We start from the raw sequence: 13,463 nt of genomic DNA on the forward strand, positions 1-13,463 counted from the left end.
CTCCAGTGATGAAGCACCCACAATTTCTGGAGGCAAGCTGTTCCACTGGTTAATTGTCCTCACTGTTAGGAACTTTCTCCTTAATTCCAGGTTGCTTCTCTCCTTGTTTAGTTTCCATCTGTTGCTTCTTGTCCTGCCCTCTGGTGCTTTGGAAAATAAATTGACCCCCTCCTCTTTGTGGCAGCCTCTCAGTACTGGAATACTGCTATGTCACCCCAGTCCTTCTTTTCCTGCAACCATTCTTCGTATGTTTTTGTCTCCAGACCTTTAATCATCTTAGTTGCTCTTCTTCGCACTTTTTCCAAAGTCTCAATATCTTTTTGTAATGTGGTGACCAAAATTGGCTGCAGTATTCCAGGTGTGGCCTTACTGAGGCTTTACAAAGTGGTACTAATACTTCACATGGTTTTGATTCTATGCCTCTGTTTATACAACAAATTATTGTATTAGCTTTTTTGGCTGCTGGCTCATTTTAAGTGATCGTCTACTAGGACTCCAAGGTCCCTCACAGTTACTGTTTTTGAGCCATATAGTTGCTGTATTCGCCCAAATCAGTAATACCTATGAAGGGAGGCACACCACATTCTAAGACAAAAGCTGAGATTCAGTATGTTAAACTGCAAATATTTTAACCTCATTTTACCCTAGTCTGGTAAGTTGTATGAATTCAGCCATAAGTAATACAAATATTTAAAATACACGTTTCTGGTTTTCAGCTGCAGAAAGAAAGAATACTTAAATGCAAGAATGGAAAAGATTTATATTATGGCGCTGTCATATAATGACTGGGTGCTTTTGAGTTTCCGCTTCTTTTTAAATTCTTTTTGCTCCATCCAAAAAGGATAGGAATATGGAACAAGGAACAGGTCTTTTGCTTTTTAACCCCCGGGTACTGTTAAATAGCATAAAGTAAATGTTTGTTAGAAAGAGCAAAGAATGGAGAGATGGTGTAACATTTAGCAAGCTTTGTTTAAGGCCTCATTCTCTTTCCCTCTTTTCTTTGTCCAGGCATAACAGGGCATTGTTGCTTGTCCACACTGATTCATATAAATCTGTCCTTAAATGCAGAGCAGGGCTTCTTAGACCCTTGGGTGTTGTGAAGGGCAAGTTCAGATGTTGAAGGGAACCAAGTGGTGCAGTTCATTCAGTTCGTCCTTTCAGAAGGAGAGGTTTGCATATATTACAAGCCTGAATGTTGAAAATGTCTATAAAGAAGAAACCTTTGCCCGTTGCATGCTAGCATCAGTCTGCAGGGAGATTGTGGTGGGAGTTTCAAAACCTAATATTCCCATCTCAATAAAGGAGATTAATAGCTCAGGTTTGAACTGTAATTTGATGGTTTCCTTGCAGATGTTTCAATGCTGATAAAGCTCAGAGCATCAAGGACCTCCTCACTCCCATCTCATCCCAAAGTGGTACCAAGTCATTGGCTCTGAGCCCAAAGACCCCAAGGCTGCGGACCCCCACTCAGAGCAAGAATCCAACATTTGGACTCCTCCAGGAAAGGGGAGCTGACCACCTCCCTTGACCGTCATTCTCCCTGCTAGGCTGCTCTAGGGAGCTTTTCCTTCAGAATCTCTTTCTCCCAACTTAAATTCATTACTCTGTGGTTCCATTCTGGAACGAAGAGACCAGATCCCTTTTGCTAGCTTCTCCTGCCACAAAATCATTACTGTTCCACATTCTTGAACCCCAAGAGGAATGTTTGATGGCCCTCGCTCCAATGGCATCCCATTGATTAATATCCTGTGCCTTCCTCCTGGCTCTGAAGAAGAAAGTGTTCAGGGAGAGAAACTATGGATTTCCCGGAAGGAACTGGAGAAACTTTGTCTCCCAAGGGATGCTGGGATAACTAAATGTCTTCCCCCATTCTCTTTTCGGGGGAAAGATCTGCCCTTGCCTTCTGGCTCAAAAATTAATCAGTTTGCTTCTGGACAAGATACCACTGGGAAATCCCAGCACGGTAAAATAGGCTGGGAATTAAAAAATAAAATAAAATTGGAAGAAGACAACAAACACTTGCATGTTGTTGACATGAAAATTACATGGGGATGACCCTAAAGCTCAAGGGAGATTTTACTTTAAAAGAAAAGTACCCATGAAGTTTTTGTTCTTTTTATATTATAAAATATGTTTTATAGGCAGATCAAGCAGCTAAAACCTGTTAAAAAGTACATAAAGCACTATAAAAAAGGCCTACACAATGGCATAGCAAACAAAAATCTGGAACAACAATAAAGTAGAAATAACTACAGTATAAAATACCAACAGATGTTCTCAAAACAATCTTAATGGGCCGTTTAGAGTTCAAAGTGGGCCTCCCTCCACAGACCGGATGCCGTGGCTGCCTGCCTACCTGGGCACCTGGGAAGGGACTTCTGGCAAACAGCTGGGGGGGGGCCTTGGGGCAAAAGGCTCATTTCCTGTCTCTGGATTTCTCCAGCCTTTGGCTCCTTCTCTTAAACTGAAAGCTATACATGGTGAGACCTTGAAAGAATTTGGATGGGACACCACCAGGTCACTCCAGGACCAGGAGCCAGATTCTAGAAAGATGCACTACTGGCCCAAAAGCTGCAGTGGAGAATCAGACTTTTTCACACTTCCTATCTAACCCTGTGGTACCATCTTATACCCATGTTACTCAGTTTTGGTAACTTTTAAGATGTGGGGCCTTCAAATCCCAGAATTCCCCAGCCAGCAAGGTTGTAATCTCCATAGCTTAAAGGTTGCAAAATGCTGGCTTACAGTGACTGCGTTCACACAGCCCATTTAGCCAAAAACACAGCCAAAACCCGCCAGAGGGCTGGTTTGAACCCAGCCGCCCTGGGTCCTACGCGCGAACGCCCACCGAAGCTGCCTTTCCCGCCTGGACCCCAAGCCCACTCCCGCCGCTCCCAGGCCGCCCAGCCCGGCCCCTCCGCTTCTCCCGGTCTCCCGGGGCGCTCCCAGCGCGGCGGCGGCAGGAGGGAGCGGCCGGGCCGGGTGGGGCCGGCAGGTGAGTCACGTCTCCCGCTGGTTGAGGCCGAAGGTGGAGCCGGGCCTTTTGTTCGGGGCCTTCGGCCGCAGAGGAAGGGCCGACCTCCCGGCGTAGGGACGAAGGGCCGGAGCGGGAGGAGCAGGGGAGCCGACCAGGTACGGAGCGTCGCAGAGCCGGAGCAAGTGGCCGGTAGAGGCGCGTCGCTCTCGGCCTCCTGCAGCTGCGACGCCGCGGCCGGGCGGGAGTTGAGTCGGCGACGTCCGGGCGGGGATGCGCTGAGCCCCGCACGGCCTCCTGTGCCGCCACCTGGGTGAGTGGAGGCCCCGCGGCGCCCCGCCGTCCTTCCGCGGGGCTCGACCGGCCTTTCAGGGGTCTTCCCCGCAGGGCCCGCCCGATCCGCCAGCCGGATCCCGGCCCCTGGGCGCTCGGCGTGGTGGGCTGCCGGGATCGCGGCCGAGGAGGAAGGGGCCTGGGGATTGGGCGGACCCCTCTTTCTCCTCCGTGTCCCCGTGCCCGGCTGCAGAGCCACGGAGGCTGCGAGTCGAGTCGAGGCGTTGCTTCAGGCGTTCAACTCCAGGGGGATCGGAAGTCCGGTGTGCTGAAATTAGAAGTCAGATTTAGGTTTATTCACGCAACAAAAGGTACATCAACCTGCAGAGCGTGTCAGCCTTTTACCATATTAGGAGCTTGAATGAGTATTTCCACTATACATTTAGCTGTTTTAATTTTTTAATTGGGAGATCACGCAGAGCATGGGGACAAATGTAAGCACTGCAGTTAATATGAAAAGTAGTTTTCTTATGCATGAAATCCCAGCAGAGTGTTGGGAGAAAGTGGCTAGCTAACATTAAATGGAAATTTTTGCTCTTTCAAAACAAAGTTATCTTTATTTACTGTTATGACTATCACCAAAAATGCAAACAGTCTTTTCCAAGTATGATTATGTTTGTTGTTATTTTGTTTATCACTTCCTGGGAGCAATTCTGCTACAAACAGTCTCTTCCTTAAAGGAATTTGCAGACAGCTCTATGCTTGATTTATTTAGCATAATTCTTTTCAATCTAATAATGAGAGTTCTGTGGCCAGACTACAAAACTGTAAATGTAAATGCATCTCTGAATAAATAGGAAGAACATAAATTGAACTAAAATATGGAAAAGTCATGTGCATTATCTAAAAATGATCTAGACAAACTATTTCTGTAATTAGAAAATTTTAAAGGCTGATAAAATTTAAAATCTTGTATAAAATGTTGTACAAAACATGCATTAATGAGGCTTTCTAAATGCCTATTATGCAAAAACTAAAACCCGAGCACTGCAAGGAGATTGTTCTGGTGATCTGAAGTCCTGAATGGGTTCTTTCCATTCTCTCTCTCTCTCTCTCTCTCTCTCTCTCTCTCTCTCTCTCTCTCTCTCTCTCCCTCTCCCTCTCTCTCTCTCTCCCTCCCTCCCTCCCTCCCTCCCTCCCTCTCTCACTCCCTCCCTCTCACACACAGACAAAGTTATTTGCCCCCAAGGAATTTAAACTCAAGTGATCAAAACAGAGATGGGAATTCAGCTGCCCAACCAAATTTTAGAGAAGCCGGGTCCCACGCCAGGGCCCAGTTGCATTCCAAGCAGCCTCTCTTGCCCCACCCCCACTCCCCATCCCCCCTTCACACCTTGTAGGTTGTGTAGATTTATGGGATGTTCTGGCCTGATTCACTCTACTGTTTAAGCAATGGTTAATCTTTAAAGGAAGCCCCTGGTTCTTTTCCAAAGGAAATGCTGCGTTGTAGACTTCCTTATGGCCTCTGCCTCAACCTGCAGGAGATAAGTTGGCTGGGGAGCAACTGCCCATCCCTGCTGAGGCCCTGGCACCACTTCCTTAGTGTTGCCTTGGAAGAGATCCTGCATGGCAGCGGAATATGCCCAGCCAGGGCTGCATTTGAGGAGCTCCTGCTGCTTCTGCTAGATAGGCCAAAGTCTCAGAAGGGATGCCCTCCAGCAGTCGGCCTCTCCCACGCCCTGCCTCTCAGAGAGAAGGCAACTTTTCTTGCCTTCCCACCCACCCATGGGGCAACAGTAAGCCCAGACCCCCACTGTGGGCATCAGTGAGGGATGCTGAGACTGATTCAGGCTTCTCCCTCCAGACTTCCCCAGTGACTATTCCCAGGCCCTGCCCCCCCCCTCCTTGGGCCTTGCACCACAGACCCCTCCCCACCCAAGTTCTGTGTTCCTTCTGTAGAAGGAAGAAGATGGTGCTTCTTTCTTCTCCAGACAAGATCAGCCAGGCGAAAACTCACAAAAATTAATTAAAAACTGTAAACCAAGATAAAGAGATAGGGAAAGGACTCAACAGAAGGGTTGATCTGGTGTAGGAGTGGAGAACCTGTTGCCTTTAGATGTTCTGAACTTCATCTCCCTCCATTTCTACCTGTTGGCCCACTGACTGGGGTGATGGGAACTGCAGTTCAGCTGCCTTTATAGGGTCAGACCTTACCTACCTGAGCGACTGAGCAACAGTTGTCCAAAAGCCACCATCTTGAGCTGCTGGTCCTGGTTGGGCTTGCAGCTGTTTTTCCGTCAGTCAGGATGTTTGAAGCAGCCTAGAGGAAGATTCCTAGTGTCAGACCCCTGGGGAGACCAGACCAGAAAGTCATCTCCACAGGAAAGCTAGATCAAGATAATATAAATCATAATAACAGAATTTTGCAAGTCTGATTGTGTTTTTCCTCCTCTCTAGTAAATCAGGAAGGCCTTTGCCTTTTGACTATTATCTTGCTTTCCAGGACTTCTTTAATTCTTTATTGTTTCTTTGCCTAGATGACGCTTCTTGCATATTTCTGTCAGGGAACAGCTCCTCTGCTCTGCACATCTAGCTGCATGAGAGCATTTCCAATAGCATGCTTTTTAAAGCTTACCCTAAATTGCATTTACAGACTTTTTTTTTTTTTTTGCTTTAATCAGTCTAAAACGGGTCTTCAAACTTGGCCCTTTTACGACTTGTGGACTTCAACTCCCAGAATTCCTCAGCCAGTGTGCCTGGCTGAGGAGTTCTGGGAGTTGAAGTCCACAAGTCGTAAAAGGGCCAAGTTTGCAGACCCCTGGTCTAAAACATTTGATGTTCCCTGAAATTTGGCCAAATCATCTATAAATAAGCTGAGAGAAGAGCAGTCCTAGTATAAATTGTTAGGAAAAAAACCATCTGGACAGACTGCATTACAAGAAGTACCCCTTTACTACTGTTCTCTGCACCTTTATTGACCTCTCGGAAGACCTTGGTTAACCCAGACTGGCTTAATTCGTACAGGAGCCATTGGGGAGGGATTTTGACAAGTCAGTCCCGAAGTCCAAGTAAACTGTTTTGATCAGATGATCTCTGTTGGTAGCTTCGCTCCCCAAGATCTGTACAATGCCTGTGAGATGGGACTTGCCTCCAAAATATTTTCAAAATGTTTCTGACCCTTATGATGATCATCTCAAAGTAAAATCTGCTTTGTAGCTGAGGTTGCTTCAGAAAAGAGTTAAAGGAGGGGGGAGGGAAGGGGGGGGTCAGCAAAGCTTTGAGACCTGCGTGCTGAAGGGCACCAGGGGGAGGTGATTCCCAGAGGGATAAGGCTGGCCCCTGCATTAGGACCAGAGGTAGCTCAGCAGGCCTTGCTCTTGCCCAAGAGGCAACGCTTGCTACATAAAACTTCTTATTGTGTAGCACATCTAGTTTTCTCCATTTTCTCTTTCTAACAGCCTCCTCCTTTCCTCTGATGCACAACTGTGTACTGGAACAAATGCACTTCTTTCTCAGCTATGCTTGACGCCAGCAGCTCCCAGAAACTCTTGATGAAAACAGGACTCATCCTGATTGTCATTGGTCACCTGAACTTCATTGCGGGAGCCTTGGTCAACGGGACGGTCTTGCGCCACATTGCCAACCCTCAAGATAGTATTTCTCTGCAGTATGCCATCTCTAACATCATCTTGGCCGTCTCAGCCATCTTGGTAGGTTGTCTGCTTTCTGTGGTGCAGAGGGGTCGGTGGAAGGACGGAGCAGGCCCTGTCCCTGCTCGGCTGCCTTGCAGAAGCAGACACGGTGGCGGCAGGGCACGCCGAAGGCCAGCCCCCTTCCTTTCTCCCAGATGGTGAGGGTCCCCTGGATAAGTTGCCCCCAATCAAAAAAGTCAAATGCAAACAATTCTCACTTTAACTGCCGTGCAGTATTTTAGAGTCAGAAACAGAGCAAAAATCAGTGACTGGTTCTGATGGGCACCCACAAAATAAGGGCTGTTTGATCTCCTAATGATAAAGTTGGGAATTCTGCCAAATGTGGTATTAATGTGTTGTGACTGAAGTTGGAATGATTCTGCAGTAACAAAAGGCAAGCATAATTCTAAAGCTATTACCTTGCCAAAGATTTCAAATTCCTTCGAATAATAAAACAACCACTTTAGATCTTGGAATCATCAGAATTAATTCCTGCAAAGCCACCAGCTGTTCTCTATTTGCTGGAATTTTATCTTGAAGACAACATCTGGAGGGGGGATTGCATCACTGTACTGTAATCTGCTGCTGCTGCTGCTGCTCTTTGCCTGGGGTAATGTCCTGGTTTTCCCTTTACAGACAATATCCTGTGGAATAGCAGCCATTGTGCTTTCCAGATACCTGTCCCAAAAACCACTGGTAAGCAGTCTTGTCCCTGTGGCAGTTTGGAGCAGAAATACCTCCAGCCAGAAAATGAGTTAGGTTTCAGGATAAGAGTTCCTTAAGAGGCTACACCAGGGGTAGGCAACCTCGGCTTTTTTATGATTCATGGACCTCAACTCCCAGAATTCCTGAGTCAGGAATTCTGGAGTTGAAGTCCATGAGTCATAAAAGAGCCGAGGTTGCCTACCCCTGGGCTACACCCAACTGTTTGCAGAAACTCTTGTTAAGTCCATTAAGAAAAGAATTGATTAACCTTGAGCCTCCTCATTTTTTCTTTTTACCACACCCTCACCACTCCCACAGTCTGTTTATCTTCAGGGCCATCGGGATCTTTGCTCCCCGACTCACCGGGAAGATAGCATCCGAGAGTATGCAATAATTCCATAAAATGATGTTTTAAGTCACACAGGGCAAACAGCAAACAGCTTTCCCAGCTATAGAGGGCATTTTTGTAGTTTCCTTATAAAATTTTATTGTCAAGGAACTATAACTGGGCCTTTGCATGCAGCTCTGCTTGGTTTGTTTACTATATTTTAAATTGCCCAGTAATGGGAGTGTTTTAGGCAGACTAAAAACTGTTAATATAAATGCATCTACAAATAGAATAAGAAAAACAATGAACTAAAATATGGAGGAGCCATATGGAAGATATGCAATTATTTAACATCAATCTATGCAAATTATTTCCCTAACATGCAAATTCTAATGGCTGCTGTATTAGGAAATTTTGCACAAAATCTCACATATAAAAGTGCATTAATTAGACCAGGGGTAGGCAACCTTGGCTCTTTTATGACTTGTGGACTTCAACTCCCAGAATTCCTGAGCCAGCTGAGGGGAAAGGGAGAGGATTCCAAGCTGAGCCATGCTGGCTCAGGAATTCTGGGAGTTGAAGTCCACGAGTCATAAAAGAGCCAAGGTTGCCTACCCCTGAATTAGACTATCCAAAATGCAGATAAATATCCGGCAAGCATAAAAATGATCCTGAATGGCTTCCTTCCATTCTGTGATGGTCCCCTTAAGAAACATTCAGTTTGCCATCGTCCACACTGGAAAAACCTAAGTGCCGTTTCTGGCAGGATGATTGCTTGATTAAATAATTACATCTATTACAGCTGCCTGCTCCAAAACTTTAGTTTGTTGGGGAAGAATTTCTCCATTCTGTGAACATGAAGTCCATTAGATGTTTCTCGACCAACATGGGGGATCCTGGGAGTTGAAGTCCATATATCTCAAAATGGCTAAGGTTGAAAAAAACCTTGCTTTAAGTCAGGGGTGTCAAACGGACGGCCCGCGGGCCGGACACGTCATCACAAAACTGCGCCCACCCCATTGCCGGCAAAGGCAAAAAAGTTCCGATACGTAGCGCAACGTCACGTGACGTCGCGAGTTTGACATGTCTGCTTTAATTGATTTGGATGTCAATTCCCAGATCTCCTTCCCTCCATTTGTGTTGGACTCCAGTTCCTACAGTTTGCAGTCCTAGGATGGTTGGAATCTAAATCCAAGACATTTGGGTGGTATCACATGTAACATCTTTTGAAACTTTCAAATGGCGTTCATAATGTTGTTTGATTCTAGTTCAGCTGGGTTCATGTATGACACGGAACTTGACCTCTCTTCCCCAAACTTCGTGCCTTCTGAACTATTCTGCGTTTGACCTCTGGTAATAGAAAGCCATTTTGCTAGGTTCACCTATTGTTCTATGTTTACTTCAAAACTGAAACCCAAATAAATAAACCATGTTTTAACATGGTATGTTGGGTGTGGTATGAATTTAGAAAGTTGCATTAATTTTGTGAAGTGGCTAAGCTAATTAGCACAAGGCTTGTAACACTGAACCAGAGACAGTTCAGGTTTTTGTACGATGAGTGAACCCATCCATTGTGCTTTGTAAACTATGGTCTGTGGCTTATCTTCTTTGAATCCTCCTGCTCCCTATATCTTTTGTGACAGCCCCGCCCTGTGTAATGCTATTCCCCCCCCCCATTGTTCTCCAGAGTATGAAGGTTGGTAGGTTAGATGCCCCGTGAGATGGTTACTGTGGAGTGTTTATGGGTTTGTCCTCGGCAACCGTTGATTATTCTGTTGATATATTTTTCCTGTTGTTTTAATGTGCTGATGACTTCCCAGAGTTACATCTGGGAGATGGGGGAGCATATAAAATCAATTTAAAGAATAAAATAAATAATAGATAAATGTAACGGTTAGTGTGTGGAATGGCCTTGCTAGGCAAATGAGGATTAGCGTAAGAGCTTCCCGCTTCTCTCTCTTTACAGGGATGGGCTGTTTTCTCCCTCAGCATCAGCAGCACCCTCCTCTCGCTCTTCTGCCTGGTGGGGCTGGCGGTGGCCATCGGCCTGACCTTCGCCAACAAGGGCCAGGCCCTTCTGTCCCTGTGCACCTTTGCTGACATGGAGGTCATTCAGATTGCCCAGGAGTGCCCCTTCGACCCCACTCGGATCTATGTAAGTCTGCCAAAAGGACCGGGAGCTGCTGCTGCCAGAAGAGGGCTGTGTTGGGGAAGGGGTTCCTCTAGAACTGGGCTTTCATCTTCCTGAAGTGGCTTCCAGGGAAAAAGGCTTGGGAGGTACAGAATTTTGGGCTCAAATATCTCCAGCAAATTGACTCATCCTGAAGTGTATATATATATATATATATATATATATATATATATATATATATATATATATATATATATATATATATATATATGTTCAGCCAGAGCAGTGTGGAACAGCGGAGCTGTTGGGTGTCAGTTTTGCCGTGGAATTGAGTTGCTCAGCAGCCTGGACAGGACGGCTCATCCTTGGTGGCTGGAAGTTAGCATGGGTGGGTGGCTGCATCAGTGGAGCTGTGGTTTCTACCTCTGAAAGTTGGTGAACCTATTTTTGACCTTCCCTTTCCTCCCCTCAGAGTTCTGCCTTGGTCCTCTGGGGGATCTCCTTTCTCTTGGACTCTGTGGAGATCATCTTCAGCATCCGCTGCTTTCTGATCACTCTCGTGGTCCTGAAGTTGAAGCTTTGTCGCAGGGGGAAGCGCAAGAAAAAGGTAAATTTTCCTCCTCCCCTGTTCCCCGCAGATCTGGAGGAGGACAGTTGGGGAAAAAGAAGGGAGGTCTGCATAGGTGCTGGATCTACCCCAGGTCCTTCCCCGTGATTTGGAGAAAGGCCTATTATGCGCTTCCACCCCCTCGTTCCCCTCCACAATACTCTGCCGTTGTTCTGCTTCCAAATTACCGCATTTTGTTTATGGCCAAAGATTGGGGGCTCCTTCGTGCTGTGACCCAGAGCAGTTCCTCAGAAGAAAGGAAGGTCTAATGCTGGATTTCTCTGTGGCACATCCTAGACTGTGAATCTGCAGGATCTGATTATGCATTTATCAAACATTCTGGTTTAGATTTGAGCCTTTGAGGCTTTTGAATCATGTCTTAGTAATCAGCCCAGATTTAAATAATTAGTTGTTTGCAGCTCACTCATCAGTCTGCATCTCATTAAATCTGGTCTTACCAAAGACACCTGGTATCCCTTTTGGCTGATGGCCCTGCCTTACTTTAAAGGTCTCGCTGAAGTTCATCACCACGGAGAGCAGAGATTCCTGCGAGGGACGGGATCTGCTGAGGATGGAGCGCTTGAGCGCTGTGCAGCTGTAGAGGCCAAACTTGGTGCTCAGGAGATCCTGGCAGGCCAAACCCTCACAGGCTCTTCGGTGGTACCTTTCCCACTGACCTGGTCAGTTTCACCATCTGACTTCACTGACCACTGAGAGGACTGGAGCCTGCCAGGAGAAATGGCCGAGGTCTGCTTCTTCTTCTTGTCCTTCCAAGCATTGAATGGCCATTGTGTTTGTGCATTTCTTCTGCTCATCCTCTGGACGATGTTTCTAGCTTTGACGTCTCAAAAGAGGCTGTGAGCTAATCCTAACCCTCAGAGACAAGCCTTTTTTATTCTGATACACACATGCAGGTGCCTGGGTGTTCTCTTTGGGGCAGGGCCAGGGAAGCTCTGGGTCATTCTCGGGAGCAAAGTCACCCAGAGTGATGGGAGCCTGATGGCCGGGGAGGAGGCTCTAGCCGGAGAGAAAGGACCACCAGGGGTCAACTGGGGCTTTCTCTGACATGTTGCTTTGTATTCTGTTATCACAGCTTAAGCAGGGATTGAAAGAAAACTATGACCTTTAGATGACTGGTTTGTTGACAAAACTGCAAATCCACCTTACTTTGCTTATATCTGTAAATAGGCAAATCTACTGAAATAATGGATTGGGAGGCAAGGGGTCAGTCAGCTGCAAAAGAGGCAGATTGGGGAGACCTCGTGTGGCATCCTGGTGAAGGTGGGGGATGTGACAGGGAGATGCGATCCCAGTTTCAGCCCCAGAAGCTCCTGGGAGTGGGAGGGGGGACGTTGGTCCAGCTCTATACACTCAGCCAACCTACCTCACAGGGTTGTTGTGGGGAGAGCAAGGATGGAGTACTGTTTTCTGCCTTAAACTCCTGGACCAAAGATGGAATAAAAATCTAACCCATTAATTAAAACAATTGGCTGAGATCTGGCCCTTCCTTCTCTGCTGGCTTGCGAGTTCCTTCTCAGCTCCCCACTTTTTGCAGCTTGCAGACCATCCCCTTGTTTTAGCCCAAATTCAATCCGCCTCTGGCACTGCAGCTCCTAGAATCCTAGTCTCCTGGAGAAGCTGCTTTACTCTCCTGCAGGTGCCTTTTCTCGCTTTTCTCATCAACGGCTACATCGTCTCTAGACTGCCCCATAAGTGCTGTAATCTGTTTCTCTCCAAACTGTGGCCCTCCATATTACAAATCCCACCATCTCGGCTGCAGCATGACCCTGGTGGTCCACAACTCAGGGCAGGTGGGCAATGTGTGGCTGCGGAGGGCCTTTCTAGCAAGAGAACCAGCCAGCCTCCAGGGAGCAGGACCTGCCCCTCCCTTCTGCCAGGTGGGAGGCCTGGACTTTGGTCCTGGGTCCGCTGCCTACCCACCCTTGGCTTCGGGAAGTGGGCTGGAGGTCAGTGGCCCAGAGTGGAGGGCAGGGCGGGCGGCCTTGGCTGCTGGGGGGAAACTGAGCAGGGCCACTGGCACGCTGCCATCTTTGCACCATCCCTATCCCCACCCCCACCCCCAGCCAGAAAATTCCACCTTGTTCCTGGGCTTCCTGTGATCAGAAAGTGCTGTGGGAGGACTGTGGCCCTTTTTTCATCAGGAGCAAGATTTTTTCACCTGTGCCTGAACCTGGACACACAAGCAGGTTTTTATTTTTGTGGGTGGGGCATGTAAAAAGAGGTGAGGCTTTGACTGCATGGCTGCGGCCGCCATCTTAGCTTTTCGACCTCCGTGCCTCATGGGCAGCCTCAGCAGGTAGGCTGTCCATATGGCTGAAGCATGAATGAGGGCCCCTTGCTCCCTCACCCCGGTTCCAGATGTCTCTCTCGGAACTGTTACCCCTCAGTCTCGATTCAAATCTTGGCCCTCCCTGCAGGGAGGCTGCAACCAAGAACCAAGAGGCAATGCAGATTGAGAGCTCTGGCTAGGCTGTGCGAATGTTTACATGCAGCCCAGGAAGCTCACACTTGCACAACCAGCCCTAAGAAGTAGGTGAGAGGAGAGCAAAACCATTTAACCATTGGTGGGGGGGGGGAGCAGAAGTTACCACCCCGCAACGTCTTGGCTTTTTTGGTCACTCCCCAAATGAGCTGCAATAAATCAGAATTTGTAATTTGGGAAAGGGGAACTCTGGTCAAGGAAGTAGCTTTGAGTGGACATCTGAGCACAAAAGAATTCTGCAGGCTTTGAC

At 47.4% G+C, this 13,463-nt stretch overlaps 1 protein-coding gene across 9 annotated transcripts; it reads left to right on the top strand.

Annotated features, from left to right (window-relative positions):
* Nucleotides 1–2,223: 2,223 nt before the first annotated feature.
* TMEM54 (transmembrane protein 54) lies at nt 2,224–12,196 on the top strand. Of its 9 annotated transcripts, none has more exons than XM_039328345.1 (7): nt 3,002–3,287; nt 3,501–3,618; nt 6,764–6,957; nt 7,576–7,635; nt 9,939–10,127; nt 10,576–10,710; nt 11,219–12,196. In XM_039328345.1, the coding sequence occupies exons 3-7, from the start codon at nt 6,766–6,768 to the stop codon at nt 11,309–11,311; spliced, it is 669 nt and encodes a 222-aa protein (XP_039184279.1). In that variant the 5' UTR covers nt 3,002–3,287; nt 3,501–3,618; nt 6,764–6,765; the 3' UTR covers nt 11,312–12,196. The 9 variants fall into 9 exon arrangements, with proteins under 9 accessions (XP_039184271.1, XP_039184262.1, XP_039184279.1 ...); XM_039328300.1 differs by having other exon boundaries at nt 3,003–3,287; nt 6,706–6,957; XM_039328318.1 differs by having other exon boundaries at nt 3,115–3,132; nt 6,706–6,957.
* The last annotated feature ends 1,267 nt before the right edge of the window (nt 12,197–13,463 follow it).

This window comes from Crotalus tigris, unplaced genomic scaffold (assembly GCF_016545835.1).
Source record: "Crotalus tigris isolate CLP2741 ecotype Arizona unplaced genomic scaffold, ASM1654583v1 scf7180000017614.5298720, whole genome shotgun sequence".
Classification (NCBI taxonomy): Eukaryota; Metazoa; Chordata; class Lepidosauria; order Squamata; family Viperidae; genus Crotalus; species Crotalus tigris.

Coding starts and splice junctions, on each gene's coding strand:
- TMEM54 (XM_039328337.1), top strand. CDS start 6,766: ATGCTTGACGCCAGCAGCTCCCAGAAACTCTTGATGAAAACAGGACTC. Junction 7,636..9,938: donor ACCTGTCCCAAAAACCACTG/GTAAGCAGTCTT, acceptor CTCTCTTTACAG/GGATGGGCTGTTTTCTCCCT. Junction 10,711..11,218: donor GGGGGAAGCGCAAGAAAAAG/GTAAATTTTCCT, acceptor CTTACTTTAAAG/GTCTCGCTGAAGTTCATCAC.